This window comes from Macaca nemestrina, chromosome X (genome assembly GCF_043159975.1).
Source record: "Macaca nemestrina isolate mMacNem1 chromosome X, mMacNem.hap1, whole genome shotgun sequence".
Lineage (NCBI taxonomy): Eukaryota > Metazoa > Chordata > Mammalia > Primates > Cercopithecidae > Macaca > Macaca nemestrina.
This window is the reverse complement of record NC_092145.1, coordinates 940,258-963,105: the sequence shown is the minus strand read 5'-3', so window position 1 is coordinate 963,105 and position 22,848 is coordinate 940,258. Positions and strand designations below refer to the sequence as shown.

Sequence of the window (22,848 nt, the reverse complement as noted above, 5' to 3'; positions counted from 1 at the left end):
AAGATCTGAAACAAGATAAGGATGCCCACTTTCACCAATTCTATTAAACGTAGTCCTGGAAGTCCAAGCCAGAGCAAGTAATCAAGATAAAGAAATAAAGGGTATCCAAATTGGAAAGGAAGAAGTCAAATTCTCCTTGTTTATAGATGACATAATCTTGTATTTCACATAAAAAAACTAAAGACTCCATCAAAAAGCTATTAGAACTGATAAGCAAATTCAGTAAAGTTGCAGGATACAAAACCAACATGCAAAAGCAGTAGCATTTCTATATATCAAGAGCTAACAACCTGAAAAAGAAATTTTAAAAAAATCATTTACAATAGCTACAATAAAACTAGATATCTCTATAATGAAAACTAAAATACTGATAAAGGGAATTGAAGAACACACAAAAAAATGAAAAGGTATCTATCCCATGTTAATGGGCTGGAAAAACTCATATTGTTAAAGTAGCAATGCTACCACACTTAATGTAATACCTATCCAAATACCAATGAAGTTTTTCACAGAAATAGAAAAAAGAATCTTAAAATTTGTATGGAACCACAAAAGACTCCAAACAGCCAAAGCAAACCTGAGCAAAATGAACAAAGCTGGAGGCATGACACTACTTGACTTCAAACTATACTACAAAGCTGTAGTAACTAAAACAGCATGGTACTGGCATAAAACCAGAAACATATGCCAGTGGAACACAACAGAGAACCTAGAAATAAATCCACACATTTATAGCCAAACTCATTTTTGACAAAGTACCAAAAACATGCACCGGTGAAAGAGTAGTCTCTTCAATAAATGGTGTGGGAAAACTGGATATACACATGCAGAAGAATGAAACTAGACCCCTATTTCTCACTATATACAAAAATAAAATAAAAATGGCTTAGAGACTTAAATATAAAACCTGAAAGTATGAGACTACTGGAAGAAAACATTGGGGGCATGTGCCAGGACATTGGTGTGGGAAAGATTTTGCAGGTAAGACCTCAAAAGCACAGGGAACTAAAGCAAAAGTAGACAAATGGGATTATATCAAGCCATAAGCTTCTGCACAGCAAAAGAAACAATTAACAAAGTGAAGAGATAATCTTAGGATGGGATGAAATATTTGCAAACTATACAACTGAGAGGACGTTAATAACCACAATATATAAGAAATTCTAGTCAATAGCAAAAAAACAAAGAACCCTATTAAAAATGGACAACGATCTGAATAGACATTTCTCAAAAGAAGACATACAGGCCGGGCACAGTGGCTCACGCCTGTAATCCCAGCACTTTGGGAGACTGAGGCCGGTGGATCACGAGGTCAGGAAATTGAGACCATCCTGGCTAACACAGTGAAACCCCGTCTCTACTAAAAATATAAAAAATTAGCTGGGTGTAGTGGTGGGCACCTGTAGTCTCAGCTACTCGGGAGGCTGAGGCAGGAGAATGGCGTGAACCCAGGAGGTGGAGCTTGCAGTGAGCCGAGATCGCACCACTGCACTCCAGCCTGGGCAACAGAGTGAGATTCCATCTCAAAACAAAAAAAAAAAAAAAACAAGAAGAAGACATACACATGGTCAACAGGTATATGAAAAAGTGCTCAACATCAATAATTACCAGAGAAATGCAAACCAAAGGCACAATGAGATATTTCACTTCAGTTAAATGGCTTTTATCAAAAAGACAAAAAAAATTAATGAATGCTGCTGAGGATGTGGCAAAAGGGGAATGCTTGTACACTGTTGGTGGGAGTGTAAATAAGTACAAATACTGTGGAAAAGAGTAAGGAATTTCCTCAAAAAACTAAAAACTAAAAATAGAACTACTATGTGATCCAGCAATCCCACTGCTGGATATATATCCAAAGACAGGAAATCAAGGTATCAAAGAGAGAGCTGCACACCAACACTTACTACAGCACCATTCACAATAGCTAGGATATAAAATCAACCTAAGTATACATCAACAGATGAATGGATAAAGACAGTGTGGTATATGTACACAATAGAATATTACTCAGCCATTAAAAAGAATGAAATCCTGTCATTTGTGGCAACATGTGTGAGCTTGGATGTCATTATATTAAGTGAAATAAGCCAGGCATAGAAAGACAAATATCACATGTTTTCACTTACATATGAGAGCTTAAAAAGTGGATCTCACAGAGATAGAGAGTAGAATGGTGCTTAACAGAGTTTGGGAAGGGTACGTTGGATGGGGTAGAATGAAGAAAGGTTGATTAATAGGTATAAAATTACACTTAAATAGAAGGAATAAGTTGTAGTGTTCGATATTACAGTAGGGTGACTATAGTTAACAATAATTTATTGTGTAATTCAAAATAGCTAGAAGAGTGGAATTGGAATGTTCCTAACAGAAATAATAAGTTTTTGAGGTGATGAATATCCCAGTTACCCTAATTTGATCATTACACATTGTATGCTTGTATGAAAATACCACATGTACCCCCTAAATAGGCACAACTATTATGTATCCATAAAAATTGTAAAAATTAGCCCTTGGCATGTGAAGGCACTTTTTAGAGCAAAGACTCTTAAGTTAAGTACTTGAGTGGGTGCTGTCATTAAAATGCCTGGCAATTACCAGAATCACTTGAACATGTGAGTTACTGGGCAAAAGAGCATATGAATGACTAGTGAAGCATTCACAGCTGTTGGTACAAGAATAATATACATAACTAACCTGGGTTTTCCATCGACATGAAGACAGTTTCTCCTGAGAATGGGAATAGGGTAAGTGTGTCTTCATAGACCATTTTGTGTTTGAAGGTATATCCAGAGAAGAAGACAGAAAGGAAGTCAGTCTGTGCTCCAATGCTTAGAATGTACCAGTATGCCACCTCATGCAAACAAACTGACAACTGCAGACTATCAAAAACATAGCCATTGATGCCTGCAAAAACAATGGGGAAAAAGAGATTTAGTCATATCACAGATTTAGTATTTTGGATTGTGATTGTCATGATACAATTAGGAATTATTGTATGTTATGCCCATTATCTTATTCCCAGGAAGAGATATTATGTCTTCAAAAAAAGTAGATTGTTAATAATCAGTTGGGCCACAATCCCAATGTGAGGAGATAGTCATAAACCATCATGATAAAGATTAATTTGGATGTTTTATGGGAGGCATTTTGATGAGTAGCAGGATGTTTGCATGGTCTTAAAGTATATCCCTTCAAACCATTTATTAATTGCAAGGGTGAAAATGGTAACTACACAGAGGAGAAACCAGAAAAAAAACCTTTGGGTGCTTAAAGTTACCTTAAAGTTATCAAGGTCCAGATTCAAGGAAATTAAAGAAGCAGGACAAGTAGTTACTTGTACTAGATCCCTGTACCTCAAGGAAGAAATGCCATAAATGACAGCATTGGTTGATACAACTGGAATACCAGCTGTAAATTACAGAAATGTGTTTTATCATTTTGAAGTGTCTGTAATTTCATAACATCATTCTGTTTATGTAAAAGAATATCTTTATTCACAGGAAATGTGCATTAAAGTATTGAGAGGTAAAGGGGTGTGATGTCTGTAACCCATTTTCAAATGGAAAATAAGTAACAGAAGTGTGTATATAAAGAAAAGAAAATCAAAAACAAAATTGCAAAATGTTAAACATTTGTGAATCTGGGTAAAGGGTGTATGCAAGTTCCCTGTATTATTCTTGTAACTTTTCTGTACATTTTAAATTATTTCAAACTAAAGAGCTAAGCAAAAGTAACATTGGCCTTAGACTATAAAGGGAATTGTTTCTGAAAGCCTCTTCCACACATCCATCCATCCATCCATTCAATAAACACTTGTCTACTCTGTTACTAGGTACTGTGTAAGATGGTTGCCCACAAACCACTAAGCAATACTCAGACATTGGCTTAGTATAACTAATTAATAATTGAAGTTTTTTCCTATACAGCATTAAGAGATATTATAAAGATATTATAATTAAAGATGCAGTCTTAATGCAGAATAGATAAATATATCAAACAGAATATAGAGTCCAGAAACTGACAAGATATAAGTGGAAACTTAATATATAATAAAGGCAGCATCTCCAACCAGTACAGTAAAAAAATGAGCTATTTGGTAAATGATAATAGAATATATGACTATCCACTTGGAAAAAATAGATTCCTCTTCGTTTCACATAGCTAACAAAAATAAACTCCTTTTAAATTAATCTGAATTTGGCCTAAGGGTACCTTTGCACTTGAGTCCTTGCACAGCAAAGTTGCAGCCTGGTTTGGTTGATGAACTAACTGAAAGCCTAACTTAGGAATATGCTTTTATAACAAACAGCTCAGTCTCAACCGACTATAGCAGCTGAACTTCCATCAATTGCAGGCGACCAACACCTTCAAATAAGGCAAAAATGCCCAACTGTAATCACTTAAGATGTCTCTAAACCTCACTTCCAATTTCTATCCATACTACGTTGCTGGTTGCTGTTCTGTATTTGGTTCTGAGGGCTATCTGATTCTAGAACCATGTATAAAAGCCAATTATAATCTTTAAAGTACGTTTGTTGTATTTTTGCCTTTTGACACTCCACATGGATTAAATAATTACATGTCTTTTGTAAAATATGTACACACTACTTTTGGCTGCTGTACTAGTCTGCTAGGGCTGCCATAACAATACACCACAGACTGGGAGGCTTAAATAACAGGAATGTGTTTTCTCACAGTTTTGAACACTAAAATTCCAAGATCAAGGTGTTGGCAGGTTTGGTTTTTACTGAGGCCTCTCCTTGGCTTGGTCTTTCCTCTGTGCATATGCATCCCTGGTGTCTCTGTGTGTACACATTTCCTCCTCCTCCTCCTCCTCCTCCTCCTCCGCTTCCTCCTCCTCCGCTTCCTCCTCCTCCGCTTCCTCCTCCTCCTCCTCCTCCTCCGCTTCCTCCTCCTCCTCCTCCTCCTCCTCCTCCTCCGCTTCCTCCTCCTCCTCCTCCTCCTCCGCTTCCTCCTCCTCCTCCTCCTCCTCCTCCGCTTCCTCCTCCTCCTCCTCCTCCTCCTCCTCCTCCTCCGCTTCCTCCTCCTCCTCCTCCTCCTCCTCCTCCTCCTCCGCTTCCTCCTCCTCCTCCTCCGCTTCCTCCTCCTCCTCCTCCTCCGCTTCCTCCTCCTCCTCCTCCTCCGCTTCCTCCTCCTCCTCCTCCGCTTCCTCCTCCTCCTCCTCCGCTTCCTCCTCCTCCTCCTCCTCCTCCTCCGCTTCCTCCTCCTTCTCCTCCTCCTCCTCCTCCTCCTCCGCTTCCTCCTCCTCCTCCTCCTCCTCCGCTTCCTCCTCCTCCTCCTCCTCCTCCTCCGCTTCCTCCTCCTCCTCCTCCTCCTCCTCCGCTTCCTCCTCCTCCTCCTCCTCCGCTTCCTCCTCCTCCTCCTCCTCCTCCTCCGCTTCCTCCTCCTCCTCCTCCTCCGCTTCCTCCTCCTCCTCCTCCGCTTCCTCCTCCTCCTCCTCCTCCTCCGCTTCCTCCTCCTCCTCCTCCTCCTCCTCCTCCTCCTCCGCTTCCTCCTCCTCCTCCTCCTCCTCCTCCGCTTCCTCCTCCTCCTCCTCCTCCTCCTCCGCTTCCTCCTCCTCCTCCTCCTCCTCCTCCTCCGCTTCCTCCTCCTCCTCCTCCTCCTCCGCTTCCTCCTCCTCCTCCTCCTCCTCCTCCGCTTCCTCCTCCTCCTCCTCCTCCTCCTCCGCTTCCTCCTCCTCCTCCTCCTCCTCCTCCTCCGCTTCCTCCTCCTCCTCCTCCTCCTCCGCTTCCTCCTCCTCCTCCTCCTCCTCCGCTTCCTCCTCCTCCGCTTCCTCCTCCTCCTCCTCCTCCTCCGCTTCCTCCTCCTCCTCCTCCTCCGCTTCCTCCTCCTCCTCCTCCTCCTCCTCCTCCGCTTCCTCCTCCTCCTCCTCCTCCTCCGCTTCCTCCTCCTCCTCCTCCTCCTCCTCCTCCGCTTCCTCCTCCTCCTCCTCCTCCTCCGCTTCCTCCTCCTCCTCCTCCTCCTCCTCCTCCGCTTCCTCCTCCTCCTCCTCCTCCTCCGCTTCCTCCTCCTCCTCCTCCTTCTTTTTTGAGATGGAGTCTTGGTCTGTCCACCAGGCTGGAGTGCAGTGGCGTGATCTCAGCTCACTGCAACCTCTGCCTCCTGGGTTCAAGCGATCTCCTGCCTCAGTCTCTCGAGTAGCTGGGACTACAGGAGCTTGCCACCATGTCCAGCTAATTTTTGTATTTTCAGTAGAGACGGGGTTTCACTGTGTTAGCCAGGATGGTCTTGATCTCTTTACCTCGTGATCTGCCCGCCTTGGCCTCCCAAAGTGCTGGGATTACAGGCGTGAGCCACCGCGCCTGGCCCACATTTCCTCTTCTTATAAGGCCACTAGTCATATTGGATTGGGGCCCATCATAACAACCTCATTTTAACTTAATAAACCCCTTAAAGACCCTATCTCCAAATACAGTCACATTCTGAAATATCAGTGTTAGGGCTTCAGCATATGAATTCTAGGGGACATGATTCAGGTATATACTAGGAGTAGATTTCCTGAGTCAATAGGGTATGCCTATGTTTGGCTTTAGATACTCCCAAAGTAAGTGCACAAATTTCCATCCTGACCAGAAATGTATGAGAGTTCTGATTACTCCACATCTTTACCAATACTTGGTATGGACAGTCTTTTTAATTTTAGCCATTCTGATGTATCTCATTGGTGGTTTTGTTTTTTTTTAATATCATACTATCCAGTTTATTCTTTAACTTGCATAATGGTTATCTGAAATCAGGCTTAATTACTAGAATGGCTGATTCTTCTCTATCCAATCTTTTTAAATTTATTTTTTAATTGACAGGGAAAAATAGAATATGTTATGATGTACATCACAATGTTTATATATTTTTATATTGGAATGGGTAACTTATTAACTGTAGTCACCATAGTGTTCAATAGATGTCTTTAATTTATTCCTCTTGTCTAACTGGAATTGTGTGGCAAAGTCTTTATCTCTCTGCATTTCTGAAGGACACATTTTCTGAATAAAGTTTTCTCAATACTTGGAATATATCATCCCACCCTCTTCTGACCTGTAAAATTTCTGCCTTATTGGAATTTCCTTATATGTGGTTTGCTCCTTTTTTGTTGTTGCTTTCAGGATTCTCTCTTTGTCTTTGATATTTGACAGTTTGATTGTAATGTGTCCTCATATAGTCTTGTTTGAATCTAATCTGACTAGCGATCCTTGATCTTCTTGTATGTGGATATTTACATCTTTCCCCAGATTTGGAAAGTTTTTTGCTATCATTTCTTTAAATACACTTTCTTCCATTTTGTCTGTCTCTTCTCCTAGTTACCCACATCAGAAATTTGGTAATCATCCTTGAATCCTCTTAGTCCTTTACCAAACATAGCTAATTATTTACCAAATCATGTGCATTCTATCTTCTAAACTTGTCCCTTCCTCTTCATTCCTACTGAAATTTCCCTGTCATTTGTAGGATCCATCTACAAAATAAATCCTACAATTTTTTTAAAACACAAAATTATAAAACAAACGTCTAGGTCATGAAATACAATATTACTGGTATCCCCACAAAACACATGTGTTTATTCTCAAATGAACTCTTCTAAGAGGTAGCCACTATCCCATCTTTTATGATAATCATGTCCTTACTAACCTTTATACTTTTCTTCCTCTGTATCCCTAAACTATGTAAGTTCATTTTGCCCATTGTTGAACTTTATGTAAATAATATAATACTGTATATATTCTTTTGAGACTTACCATTTTACTAAAAATTGTCTTTGTGATACTTATTCATATTGTTGTGTATAGCTTTATTTTTGTGAATCTTCATTGTCACATAGTATTTCATTGTATGAAAATAGATTATCCATTTTACTGCTAATGGAAATAGGAGTGGTTTATGGTTTGGGTCTCTCTCCTCCTGGTCCTTTTTTTGTTCTTCTTTTCTTATACCTCTGTCTTAGCATCTTTCTCCCTGGACTCTTCCTCTGAAGATCCTTCCCCCGTGTCTCTTGGTCTCTGCCTTTGTGTTTCTCCCTGTGCTTTCCCAGACTCTTTTTCTCAACTCCAATCTCTTCTCTCTCGATTTCAGACTCTTATCTCCACCAAAAGCTATATTAGAAATCCCAGAGGAAAAAAAATTTGTTTTCTCCCAATACCTATATATCATTTTCAGTGAAAATGTTTTTTGGCTCTACTTATGTCACTATATCTCTTTTGTTTTAATCACTGTCTCCATGAAAATGAGATGGTTTAACTGTCTAGATACTGTGACAGGTGCACATCCTACTTGGAAAAATATGTGGTGGGAAAGGGAGCAATTATGAATAGAAAAAATAAAATAAAATAAAAGAACAATACCCTGCACTATGTAAAAAATAAAAATGCAACTCAAAGGACTAAACAACCTTAAAATTTTTAGAATAATGGATAGTAAAGGACTTTAACTCTGGAGAATAATATATCACTATTACTAGAAATTCAAACTAAATATGAGGCTCAACCCAAAGTTAAAGGGCTAAAGCTTTGAGATGAGGGGAATAGAATTGTAACATATGCCACATTCTGGTAGGTGAGTATAACCCACATTACAACTTTTCAAGGTTCCCATGCATTTTGTTCAGGATTTTTTTTTTTTTTTTTTTTTTTTTTTTTTTTTTTTTGAGACAGTCTCGCTCTGTCGCCCAGGCTGGAGTGCAGTGGCACAGTCTCAGCTCATTGCAAGCTCCACCTCCCGGGTTCACGCCATTCTCCTGCCTCAGCCTCCCGAGTAGCTGGGACTACAGGCGCCCGCCACCACACCTGGATAATTTTTTGTATTTTTAGTAGACACAGGGTTTCACTGTGTTAGCCAGGATGGTCTTGATCTCCTGACCTCATGATCCGCCCGCCTCGGCCTCCCAAAGTGCTGGGATTACAGGAGTGAGCCACTGCACCTGGCCTCTTCAGGATTTTTAGTTGCATCCAGTGGGACACACAGGGAAATGTGTGCTCACTCCATCTTAAACATCTTAATAATCAGAATTTCGAAAGGCATATATTGGTTTTGAAAAGACTATACTACTTATCCACTAATATAGCATGAGAACATTCTTTTATCCACAAGCCCACTAGTAATTATAATTTTGGCAGTTTGATGGGTATAAAGTGCTATCTCATTGTTATCCTATTTCGCATTTCCCTGTAGCATATAGTGCAATTGGAATTTTTCACCATATTTTTGACCATTCAGATTTGTGGGTATATATAAACATATACACATGTGTATGTACACAATGGGCTGAATTGTGTTCCCCCATCCCATACTTATACCTTGCAGTCCTAAACCCCAGTACCTCAGCATGTGACTATACTTGGAGATAGTGTCTTTAAATAGGTAGTTAGTTAAAATAAGGTCATTACGGTGGGCACTAGCCCAACATTACGGGCATCTTTATTAGAAGAGGAGATTAGGACAAAGATATATAAAGGAGAAACCATGTGAAGACAAGGGAGAAAGCCATCTACAAGACAAGGAGAGAAGCCTCAGAAGAAACCAATGCTGCCCACATCCTGATCTCAAGCCTCCAGAGTTGTAAGACAATAGATATCTGCTGGTTACGCCACCCAGTCTGCAGTACTTTGTTATGGCAGCATTAGAAGACTAATGCAATGTATGTATGTGTTTATATATGATTATATAATTATAGAGAAAATATGTCTTAAAATATTACCTGGGCATGGAATGGTTGGTGAAAAGACATAATATAGAAGGAGATGGGGAATTAAAAGGGAGGGGAAACCAAGTAAACATTGAAAGGAAAAAATGGTGACTGGATTTTTAAAATATGGATTATATGATCACGTGTATTTGAGTAAAAATTATAATTTATAGGTAACACAATTGTTAAATTTATATACACATACAATTCATTCATTATCTGGACATCACTTTGATTACATCGATTTTTCTTTATTCACCACCCACTGGACTTAAGTGCTGCTTTACTCACTGTGCATGATGTTGGAGGCTTGGAACTCTGGATCCTCAAGCTGCACTCCAACTGGATTGGGGAGAAAGCGTTGTATATTCTCTGTGAGGTACCAGCTTTGGTTCTCATCAAAAACAGAAAACAGGATGACATTCCTCTTGTCTGACATTATCTGTTAATTACATATATTGAAAAGGGTAAAGAAATGCTGCTGATGTTGTCACGTAGGAGCTAGCAGTCTATGATGAAAGCGATGGCATGCATGTGATATATCTAATCCGTTGGTTTAATTCCATTTCCTCTTAGGCATGTACCAGGGCTTGGGAGTTGGGGGTGGGTGCTATGAGCAGTGAGTATATGCTTACAACAAATGTGTCCCCAGGACAAAAGGGTGACTGACCCACTGAACTTAGTTTTTCTGCACCCAAGGACATATGCTGCTTGATTTTTTTGGTACAGTCTGTAGCCTTATTCTCCTCATGTTCAGATTAGAAGATTTAACTCCTTAAAGAATCAAGTGATTATTCAGTGCCTTTCTTAAGTTAGTTAAGTCAAATGAGATACTGACTTTCCTAAACTTCCATCTAGCAACTGACCTTCCACAAGGCTATAAAAAATTAAAAATAGAAAAACAGAAATCAAATAAGAAAGATAAGGTGAACCACAAAAATGTCGAACAACACTAATACCTTAAATTTTCTGTTTAAAACATTCAAATTTTTTTCAGAAGAGCAGTTTGTATATGAACCAGATTTATGAATTAGATTTATGAATTGCTAATTGGATCTGCTAAGATTTCATATGTAAACCTCACTAATACGTATAAACTTTATTTTTTATAACCTATAGCTATATAAACCAAAATACTGAAGAGAGGAGATTGGAGAATATAGAATAATATTTCAGTTATCTTCCCAAAAGTGATGAAAAAACTAAAATTAGGAAAAATTGGTCAGGACAAGTACTTGGCAAAATTTATACTTCTCTGAGTTTATGTGCCACGTGTTTTATTGGCACCAAAGTTCATATACTTTACTCTCTAAACAAATGAAATGTTTTCAGACTAGTAGGGATCTTATGTATCATAAATATAATCAAATGGACACATAGTCAAGCCTCAGCAATATGGCAACGAGTTATTCTGGGGCCAAGCAATGAGTTTTTGTGAAGAACTAAGTTTTTCTTGTTCAGAGAATGTAGTTTTATTTTTTAAAGCAGTAGAAATGATCCAAATTCTAGCCATATTTTGAAATATTTTATATCTTTCCTGATGTTTTGCCCAAAAGTATTTATTAAGCTTTTTTTTTTTTTTTTTTTTTTTCTCTGAGACAGGGTGTGGCTTTGTCACCCAGGCTCACTGCAGCCTTGACCTCCTGGGCTCAAGCTATCTTCCCACCTCAGCCTCCTGAGTAGGTGGGACTACAGGCACATGCCACTATGCCCAGCTAAATTTTTTTTTTTGTAGAGACAAAGTCTAGGATGGTCTCCAAATCCTGAGCTCAAGCAATTCTCCCGCCTCGGCCTCCCAAAGTGCTGAGATTACAGGCGTGAGCCACTGTACCTAGCCTATTAGGCTCTTACTAAGTGCCATACACTGTGCTACATGCTGCAGACATGTTAATTTTGAGGTGCTTTTGAATCACCCATAATGAGATGCCCATGGAAGAAATCTAGGCTGTAGATACAAATTTGTGGGTCATCTGAAAGTAGACATGTAAAAATGGGGAGGATCACCTAGAGAGAGCTAAATCCCAGACTAGGAAAAATCTAGGGCCTACATTCTATGGCCTATCCATCCAGCAGGCATGTTTACTACACCAAACTCAAATTCAGTAAAAGCTAAGCTCATTTCTTTTACTGACCTATATTGCAAACCATTATATTTTCTTCAGGTTATAAGGGGACATACACTGAGAATTTATGTGCATCTCGCCTCATTTTTAGCTTCAAATCCAGCACTTGGAAAGGCAAGAACTCACCTGGTTTCCTCTTTGATCTACAGATTCTTTGTAGCAGATGAGGAGAGGGCCAATGAGTCCTGAAGCTAGATCTCTCTCCATATTAATGAAACTAGAGTAATAACGGGTCAGGCACCGAGGATCTGATTTAGTTGGCCCATCTTCTACAGTCACTGTCCATTTATATTTGAATATTTCTCCTGGCAGAATTGGAAAATCCTTCAAATGTTTTACACCTATCCACAAGCAAACCCAGAAATAGCTCAATTAGAGTACAACAAGCCACATATCGGTAATCATGTTGTTGTTGCAAGAGTTCTACAAATCTGTATGTACATATGAAGTTTCTCAGGAAGTGGAAGCTAAAGTTGCGCCTATTATAATTTTAAGATTCACACAATTTTTCAGAAAAGTAAAAAAGCTATAATTGATTATCCAGTCGACTGTGAAAGTTTCAGGCCTGAATATATGTCAAAGAGCTTGGCACTGGAGTTTTAGGACACAGTCTCTGACTTCTGTGAGGAAAGGGAGCAAGAACTGAGATCTGCCCTCAGGGTAATGGGTCCTCAGGACAAGAACTAATTTTAGTAATTAAGTCTCATTCTGGGTATGTTTAATACCTGAAGATCCAATCTAAATCAAAATTTTAATTTTATATTCATTCTAAGCTCTTCCTCACCTCACTAAGTTATGCCTGACCTATGGTTAGAGAACCCATAGAAAGGGAACGGTGTTGAGGTCAGGAGTTTGAGACCAGCCTGGTCAACATGGTGAAACCCCATCTCTACTGAAAATACAAAAATTAGCCAGGTGTGGTGGCAGGCACTTGTAATCCCAGCTACTTGGGAGGCTGAGGCATGAGAATCGCTTGAACCCGGGAGACAGAGGTTGCAGTGAGCCGATATCACACCAATGCACTCCAGCCTGTGGGATAGAGTGAGACCCTGTCTCGAAAAAAAAAAAAAAAAAGAAAGAGAATGGTGTAGTATGTTCTTTCAATATTTCTCAGCCTTCTCTTCCCTTTTTCAGGAGCTGGGGGTGAGGGAGGGTAGGTAATAAAAGAAAGGGCAAACAGACTCTTGTTTAACAGGTCCTGCTGCTCTATCTTTGATAACACTATTTGGTCATCAAAGTTCTCTGTGTGGGAGGTGCCCAAATGCTGGTCTTTTCATAGGACCCATGTATGGTTTCTTTAGAGTTACCATGGGGACCTCAGCACTACATAGTTCCATGACATGAGAGATGTTTCTTTCAGCTATCCTTCTGCAACTCTCCTTTCCCCATCAGCTCTTCTTACTTCCAGTGATACATCCAATACTCCATTGGTTCTGCTATCCCTTTAGCGTGCCTAACTGCCTTCTTGGGCAGAATATCTTCAAAAAGGGTAAAGCCCAGCTACTTTCAACAGCATTCACTTGTTACAGAAGAAACTCATGTCAAACAGCAGAAAGGTAAACTGCTCCACTCTTGCCCTCTCTTCTTGCCCACTATTATGGGCATTGCAGCCTTCAAAATTCTCCATGGAAAAAGCAGTTTACCAGTAACTGTATCCATGTATGCCTCCAAATTTCAGGATACACATTCAAAATCTCCCCAGTACTCTGTACTATGCCTTCTTCTATAAAGAAATGCAAATAAAGAATTCTTATCAGCAATAAGGAATATTAGAAAACAGGGGAAGGATTTTTTTTTTTTTTTTTTTTTTTTGAGATGCAGTCTTGCTCTGTTGCCCAGGCTAGAGTGCAGTGGTATGATCTTGGCTCACTGCAACCTTTACCTCCCAGTTTCAAGCAATTCTCCTGCCTCAGCCTCCTGAGTATCTGGGATTACAGGCACACGCCACAGTACCCGACTAATTTTTGTTTTGTATTTTTAGTAGAGATGGGTTTTCACCATATTGGCCAGGCTGGTCTTGAACTCCTGACCTCAAGTGATCCACCCGCCTTGGCCTCCCAAAGTGCTGGGATTACAGGCATGAGCCACTGCACCCAGCGGGAAAATTTTTATAACCAGTCTTTCTGCCCATGATGTGATACTGAAGGATTCAGAAAGTTCACCCTCTGTGTACCACATATTTAGAAGTTACTTGAGAATATACTTCCAGAAAAACAAAAGAAGAAATCAAAAAATAGAAATGTACAAGAGAAAAGAAGTTAATGCTATTAACTGCAAGAATGTCTTTAAAAAGAAAAATATTTGGTTCCAGCACTTTGGGAGGCTAAGGTAGGCAGATCACTCGAGCTCAGGAGTTCGAGACCAGCCTGGGCAACAAGGTAACACCCCATTTCTACAAAAAATTAAAAAAAAATTAAAAAATTAGCTGGGCATGGTGGTGTGTGCCTATGGTCCCAGCTACTCAGGAGGCTGAGGTGGGAGGATAGCCTGAGCCTGGGAGGTGGAGGTTGCAGTGAGCCAAGATCGTGTCACTGTACTCCAGCCTGGGTGACAGAGCGAGACCCTGTCTCAAAAAAAAAAATAAAAGATTTGGATACTAAGCAATAAACAGAATGATTAAGAAGCTGAAGGGCCTAAGAAATAGGGTTGAAGAAGCATACATTTCTTTTCCTAATAAAAGGAAACAAAGTCTTACTTCAGGATACAGACACAAAAATTATAAGATCAATATGGTCCTAATACAAAAGCTAAAATTGAGCATGATATCAAACTACTGATGAGGAATAATGAAGGAGAATCTATTTGATCTTTTTATTTTTAAATTGACACATGATAATTGCACATATTTATGGGGTACAGAGTAATATTTCAATACATGTATACATGTGTAATGATTAAACCAGGGTAATTAGTACATACCCATCATCTTAAACATTTATCATTTCTTTGTGTTGGGAACGTTCCAAATCCTCTCATCTAGCTATCTGAAAATATATGTCATTGTTGACTACAGTCACCCTACAGTGCTATAGAACATTAAGACTTACGCCTCCTATCTAGCTGGAATTTAGCATTCATTAACCAATGTCTCCTTATTTCCCCCTCCCCTTCCCCTCTTTAGCCTCTAGTAACCACTATTTTATCTCTACTTCTGTGAGATCAACTTTTTTCCTTCCACATATTATTTTATCTTAATAGTAAAATCACCTGAGCTGTAGAAAAGAGAGCAATCATAGCATATTACCTAGTTCTGCAGTTAACATTCATAAAAAGAAACTTGCATACTAAAATAATACAATGCTGTTTTTTAATTTTTTAAGCTTTAGAAAAAATATATAGACAAAGCAAGGAAGAGTTATTTCAAATTACGGTATAAAATGTAAATGTTATCAAGTTTAGTTTTGTAAAAGTAAAGGAATGGCTAGCAGCAGTGGAGAAAAGAAAGGTTTGGGGAAAGGAAAAGTGAGGGGTACAGTTTTTAATATCCTTAATTTATGAAGTATGGAGTCAAAAGATATTTTCCAATCATGATTGGAAAAATCCAATCATGGATTGAAAATATATTACTAAAAGTTGATGTTTAGTATATTTTTGAAGTTCTAATGATAGCCAATGGAACTGAAAACACTGATAAAACTGAAATAACTTGAATGGAAAGAAGCACAAAACAAAGTAACTATATAGTGTCTAAAGTTGAAAAACAAAGAGTTAGCAGTATAAGTAACTTTTTAGAGATGTAGAGATAACCACCAAAAATCAAAACAGAAATTCTTAAAAATGGAATCCTCTAGGGAGGCAGTCCTTTTGTAGTTTTAAGCATACACATCTATTATTTTGATAAATATTCATCCAAAATTAAATAATAGAAAGAATACATATAACATCCAATCTACTAAAAGAAAAAATAAATCTTTAAACAACAAACAATATAGTAAATAAAAACTGGAGTTATGAACTGTTTAGAAATGAATATGCGAAGAACCCTGAAAATATCAAACTAGATACCAAAAGTGAGAGTGAAACCCTGTCGAGAGAGAGAGAGAGAGAGAGAGAGAGTGAGAGAGAGAGAGAGAACAAGGAAGAGCAATAACATGGAAGCTGCAGCAAAGAATCCTGAAAATATCAAACTAGATACCCAAAGTGTGGAATACCACACTAGATACCAAAAGTGTGGAATGTAGCTGAAAACTGTACTCAGAAAAAAAAAATTATCTTAAGTGCCAGAAGAATCAGCTTCAAGATTTTAGGGCATTTATAGTAGTTGCAGTGGAAAAGAGACAATCTAATTGGCTGTGCAATATTTGAACATCACCACTAGGTAATAGGAAAAACACATCAGGTGACTCTTCACTAATTTACATGAAACATCACCTGAGGATTCCTATAATTGATTTTTATAACTTTAGACTGGAGCTTGAGGTCCAGCCAATAGTTGGAGAAAGGACCAACATGATTTTAGCTGTTATTGATGATATTGATTTAATCTGTATCTACAGGTAAAAAAGAGCTATAAATCGAGGGAATACTTACTTACCTTTTGGTAATCTCCTTGAATACAAAGGACGGACATCAGTGATTCCGTGAGGGTAGATGTTATATGGTCTGCTTGCTTGATTCTTAAATATAATCTGAAAGTATAAGTGAGATCTAAGATCAAATCCTAAAACAACTAGGATCAACAAGAAAACTGTGGTCTAACTCCAGATAAATAAAAGCGGCCTCTATCTACATTATAGTAATTTGAGGCTAGATAAAACTCAAAATATTTGGTCTTTTCATGAAATTGTCCCTTGGCATGCATGGGGGATTGGTTCCAGGACCCCCGCAGATACCAAACTCTGTGATGCTCAAGTCTCTAATGTAAAATGATGTAGTATTTGCATATAACCTATGCACATCCTCTCATGCACTTTAACTCATGTCTAGATTTCTTATAGTACATAATATAATGTAAATGCTATGTAAATAGTTGTTATACTGTATTGTTTCTTTGTATTATTATTTATTGTTGTATTATTATCTTTTATTGTTTTGGGTTGTTTTTTGAATACTTTCAATTGATGGTTGTTTGAGTATGAGACTAGAAACCCAATGATACTGAAAAATAAAAATAAAATCTTAAACATCCCCAAACAACTGAAGAGACCCCTTTCTTGACCGAGGAGACCCCAGAGATGGCTTAAAAGCTGAGTTTCTGACCATGATGGGATGGGAGATCAGGCATGCCTTGTTACATTCCCTCCCTCCCTAATCTGCTGTTAGACTTTCTTTCTTAAGGGTTAAACGTAAACCAGTCCTTTCCAAAGACGTGCTGGATTCCCCTACCTTTGTGCAGTTTTGACACAACGACTGAGCAGCATTCCTTCCTGATGAGAGACCACTGACCATGGACTGGCTCTGGCCACTTTACAGAGGCTGCCTCTGTGTCCTCTGTTTCATCTTTTGACATACACAGCCTAATTTTCATGCAACTAAATGTTAAGTCTCCACCCCAAAGTGAACATGGAATGTATGTAATATGCATGTTTGCATGTGCCCCATCATAAATATTCACAGCTCTTCCTGGAACCTGTTAAATATGTATACTTAGCCAACTCATTCAGCATAAATCCCTAACTCATCCTTCCTTCTTCAAAGTGCTTGCTTCCAGTTGCTGCCAGAGGCTACACTTCCCAGCCTGCAACCCTTTCCACTCCAAATTTACAAACTTATGATTCTTCAGTTGACAATGTGGAGGGCGACAGTACTTAGGTTTCTCTCTAAAGGCCCCTTTCCATTTCTTTAAAAATTGTTTCAATTGCTTCAGGAAGTGTTCTCTGCACCTTCTCACACTAATTGAAATTTGGATGTCTGCTGAGGACACTGCTTCCTTTCAGCCTTTTTCACTATTTGGGCATTAAATTCACTGATAATAGAGAAAGAGACAGTGTTTCAGGAGATAAAATCTTCAGTGAATGAGCAGGCATGACCAAGAGGACAGTTGATTACAGTATTAAGCAAGGGTGGCAGGTGGTATTGCCTGATTGCACCAGCTGTAAAAGAAAACAAAGGCCTACGTGCAGTGGCTTGTGCCAGTACTTTGGCAGGAGGATCGTTTGAGCCCAGGATTTCAAGACCAGCCTGGGTAACATAGTGAGACCTCATCTCTACAAAAAATTTAAAAATTAGCTGGGCATGGTGGTGCATGCTTGTAGTCCCAGCAATTTGGGAGGCTGAGGTGGGAGGATCACTTGAGCCCAGGAAGTCGAGGCTGCAGTAGTGAGCTGTGATCACACCACAGCACTCCAGCCTGGGTGACAGAATGAGACCCTATCGAGAGAGAGAGAGAGAGAGAGAGAGAGAGAGAGAGAGAGAGGAAAGCTGCAGTGAAGAACCCTTAAAATATCAATCCCACCTCCAGATCTGAGCTGTGTGATATGAGGATAAAAATACAACTTCCACTTCTGCTCTTGTCTTAAAACCCAGTCATTTGTTAAGCCCACGAAGCAGCTGATTCCTTACCTGCATCTAAGCAGCAGAATGATACTTCGAATAACAGCAGTTTTGCTTCTTTCCAATATTAAAATGCTTTTTTTCCATTTTTTTCGCCCTAAGAATACTCACTAGGATTTCCAATATAATATTAAGTAGAGATGGTGATATCTGTCACCTGTGTCTTGTCCTGATCTTAAACAGAAGGATTTCTGACTGTCACCACCAAGTACAATGGTTACAAGTTTTTTGCAGATCTTTATCAGGATAATGATAATTATTTCCTTGTAATCCCAATTTCCCGTGAGTTTTTATTATGAATGGATGTTGAATTTTGACAAATGCTTTTTCAGAAGCTATTGGAATTATCAAATTATATTTTTCCTTTTATGTGTTAATATGGTAGATTGCCACATTTGATTTTCTAATGTTAATCTAGTACTCCTGGGATAAGTCAACTTCATAATATGTATTATCTTTTTAATATATTGCTGTATTAGGTTTATAAAATTTTGTTTAGGATTTTTTGAACCCATGTTTATAATGAAATTGGTCTATAATTTTTAATTTTCCTTTCTCATGGTGACATAGTCAGGTTTATAACCAAATGTTATACTAGCCTAATAAAAATAATTGATCTTTCATTTTTTATACTCTACATTTTAAATTTTAATATAAAGTTATTTATTTATTGAATATTGATATAAATTGCCAATAAAATGGCAATTCTTGCTAGGTTGATATTTTCTTTTAACACATGAAAGATATGATTTAATTGTCTTCTTACTTTCTTTTTTGCTCTAGAGAAGTAAGCTATCAGTCTATGTGGCAATTTAAAACATGGTCTGCAATTCTTTGGCTCTTCTCTCATCAAGAAGTAGATCAAATTTTCCCTCTTCTTGATTCGAGGTGGGTTTTGGCTGCTTTCAACTAACAGATTATGGCATAAAGTGCTGTGTGACTTCTGATGCTGATTGCAAAAAGTGAGGCATTTTCTGCTTTATTAACTAGAATACACAGTTAGAGCCTTGAGTCACCATATAAGAAGTCCCACTACCCTGAGGCTGCCACAGTGTGAAGAAGCCAAACAACATGGACAGACAACATGTAGGTGCTCTGGTTGGTAGTTCTAATTGTCAAGTCATTGCTACTCAGGTACCAGATATATGAGTGAAGTGGTCTTGGTCCCTCAAGATCCACTGATCAACATCAAGTGACCTTGGTCAATGATAAATAACTGCCCAGCTGAGCCTGAACTCCTGACACAAATAATCTATAAGAATAATAAAACAGCTGTTGTTTTAACCATTAAATGTAGAGGTAATTAAGTATACTACATTAATAATCATAACAGTTTAATTATCATTTCTTTGAATATAGTCTGCTTTTTCTGATTATTTGTCCACTTAAAAATATGTTTATTGAAGAATAATTTATATGCTGCAAAATTCACACATTATAAGTATACAATTAAATGGTTTTTAGTAAACGTATGGAGTTGTGCAATCATTGCCACAATCCAGAATTAGAATATTTCCATCACCCCAGAAAGATTCTGCATGCTGGCTTGCAGGCATTCCCTGCTTCCACTCCCAGCCCCTGGCAATCACTGAAGAGATTTCTGCTCTATAAATTGGTCTTTTCTGTATATTTTATATAAGTTAAATCATGCAATATGTAAGTCTTTTGTCTGACTTCTTTAACTTACAATGTTTTGAGTTTCATCTATATTTATCGTGTATAATTAGTTCTTTTCTTTTAATTGCTGAATAGAATTCCAATTATATGTATATACCATATTTTATTTATCCATTCACCATTTGGTGAATGTTTGAATGGTTTTCAGTGTGGGGCTACGAACATTTGCATACAAGTCTTTGTGGGTACCTATGTTTCCATTTCCCTTAGGTATATCTCTAGGAGTGGAAGTGCCAGGTCATATAATAACTCCATTTTGAACATTTTGAGGAATAGCCAAGCTGTTTTCCAAAGTGGCTTTACTATTTTGCATTCCCTTCATAAATTGATGAGGGCTACAATTTCTCCATGTCCTCACCAACACTTAACATCTGTCTTCTTGATTATACTTATTCTAGTGGTCGTGAAGTGGTATTGCACTGTGGTTTGAATTTTCATTTCCCTGACATGCAGCATTTTTTCAACTGCTTATTGGACACTTTGTATATAACCTTTGGAGAAATGTCTGTATAAACCCTTTGCTCATTTTTCCATTTGGGTCATTTGCCTATTTATTATTGAGTTGAAAGAGTCCTTTATATATTTTGAATACTACATCCTTATCAGATAAAAAATTTGCAAGCATTTTCTCCAGTTCTATGCATTGTCTTTGCATTTTATGGGCGTCCTTTGAAGCACAAAAGTTTTTGAGTATGATGAAGCACAATTATCTATGTTTTTCTTTTGTTGCTTGTTGGTTTTGGTGTCATATCCAATAAACCATTGTCTAATTCAGGATCACAAAGATTTATTTTGTTATTTTCTTATAATTTTGTAGTTTTAGCTCTTACATTTTATCTTGGATCCATTTTGAGTTAATGTTTAAGTGTAGGATTCAGCAAGGTATCCAGAGCATAACCTGAATAAATCAAAGAATGAGGTAGATCTTTATATGTTGACATGAAATGATATCCAAAATATATTGTTACTTTTTATTATTACTATTATTTTTAGACAGAGTCTTGCTCTGTTGCCCAGGGTGGAGTGCAGTGGTGTGATCTCAGCTCAATGCAACCTCCGCCTCCCAGATTCAAGTGATTCTCCTGCCTCAGCCTCCAGAGTAGCTGGGACTACAGGCATGCACCACCATGCCCGGCTAATTCAAAATATATTGTTACTTTTTAAAAATCAAGGTACAGACTAATTTACACTGCTCTTGTTTTTGTGTGAAACACCCTCACACACACACACACACACACACATTCATACATGTATGCACTATTTCTGGAGGGGAGTATACAAACCCACAGCAATGACTGTCTGTCAGACTATGGGGTTGGAAGTCCAAGAGGGAGGAAAATTTACATTTTATTGTATGCTCTTGTTTACCCATTTTTAAATTAGCCAGTAAAAGTAACTCAAAATACACACCTATAAGTATGTACAATTATTGTGTCATTATACATTTTTAAAATTAATGAATAAAAATAAAAGTATACAATCTTCAAAAACATCAATAAAAGAAAAATATGTAAACAAAATTTATGAAGAAAAATTGTACAAGAATAGCTAATAAAATTTTTGAAGAAGTACAATGAAAGAAGATGTCATACAGATATCAAACATATTACAAAGTTGAAGTCATTAAAACAGTGTGGCAACAGATTAGTTAAGGAGAATTAAAAATCCCAGATTTTAGCAATTTAGTATATGATAAAGAAGACATTTTCAAATTAATGAAAAAAGGATTGGTTATGTGAGCTGCCATTTGGGAAAATTTCTATTTGAATTATGCACTATATCCAAAAGTAACTTCCAGGGCAATTAGATTGTTCACTGTAAAAATAAAGCTATATAAGTAAGAGAATAAAATAGAGACTATTTTTATAATTTCTTGGAGCTGGCAAAGACATTCTTAGGCAGAAAATAAAAGTGAAAAAGATCCAGAGAAAGTTAAATGAAAAGATTGATAAAAGATAGGAGGTTTTGACTATATAAAGATAAAAAATCTTTGAAGGACAAAAAAATATCATAAAGGAGTGACAAAAAGTACAAGTGACAATGTGAGGAAACCATTTGAAAGATAAATCACAATGTGTCAATATCCGTAATCTATAAAGGCCTTTTACAAATACATAAGCAAAAGATGACTACCCAAATAGAAAACTGGACAAAATTTACAAGCAGGCAATTCACAGAGGGAGTTATACAAATAGCCAACAAACATGAAACAATATACAATTTGACTACTAACCAGGGAAATGCAAATGAAGACAACATATAAACATTTTGCTCACCAAATTGAAAACTTTTTCTGAAGGTTTATAATATATGTTGTTGGCAATGGTGTGGGGAAAAGGGCAGTCATATACTTATGGTAGGGGATATAAATTGGTACAAAATTGCTGAAAGTCAGTTTGGCAGTATCTAAAAAAACTCCACATCTAAAAACCAGTGTTCTTCATGACATTCTTGAGCAACTGAATTTATGCAACCGACGACCTATCTTCAAATTTCTTGTGAAGAAAATAAACCCTTATTTATTTAAACCACTGTCCATTGAGTATTCTGTTACTTACACCATACTCATTCTTAATATCCTAGATCAGGCGCAAGCAAGCATTTTTTGGAAAAGGCTGGATAGTAAATACTCTAAAATTGTGAGCCCTATTTAGCCTCTGTCACATATTCTCTTCCTCCTCCACCTTCTCCTCCCCTTCCTCCCATGCTCATTTCTTTTCTTTACAATATTTCAAAAATGTAAAATCTCACCTAAGCTCATAGACTATTCAAAAGCAGACCACAAGCCAAATTTGGTTCATAGGCCATAGTCTGCTGACTCCTATATGACATAATTAATGGGGAAAGATCTGGAAGGAT

General features: G+C 37.9%; 1 protein-coding gene across 4 annotated transcripts in view; it reads right to left on the bottom strand.

Moving 5' to 3' along the window:
- LOC105468354 (coagulation factor VIII) overlaps positions 1-22,848 on the bottom strand; it is a 200,953-nt gene that overhangs the window by 103,468 nt on the left and 74,637 nt on the right. For 3 of the 4 annotated variants that reach the window (XR_979452.3, XM_011718454.3, XM_011718452.3), the window contains exons 10-13: positions 16,355-16,448; positions 11,947-12,161; positions 9,989-10,139; positions 2,695-2,904 (exon numbers count right to left, since the gene is read on the bottom strand). Coding sequence is in view for 3 of the 4 variants with exons in the window: in XM_011718454.3 (XP_011716756.2) it covers positions 2,695-2,904; positions 9,989-10,139; positions 11,947-12,161; positions 16,355-16,448 (670 nt within the window). In the remaining variant the exon portion in view is untranslated. The remainder of the gene's footprint in view (positions 1-2,694; positions 2,905-9,988; positions 10,140-11,946; positions 12,162-16,354; positions 16,449-22,848) is intronic. The other variant, XM_011718453.3, reaches the window with a different exon arrangement.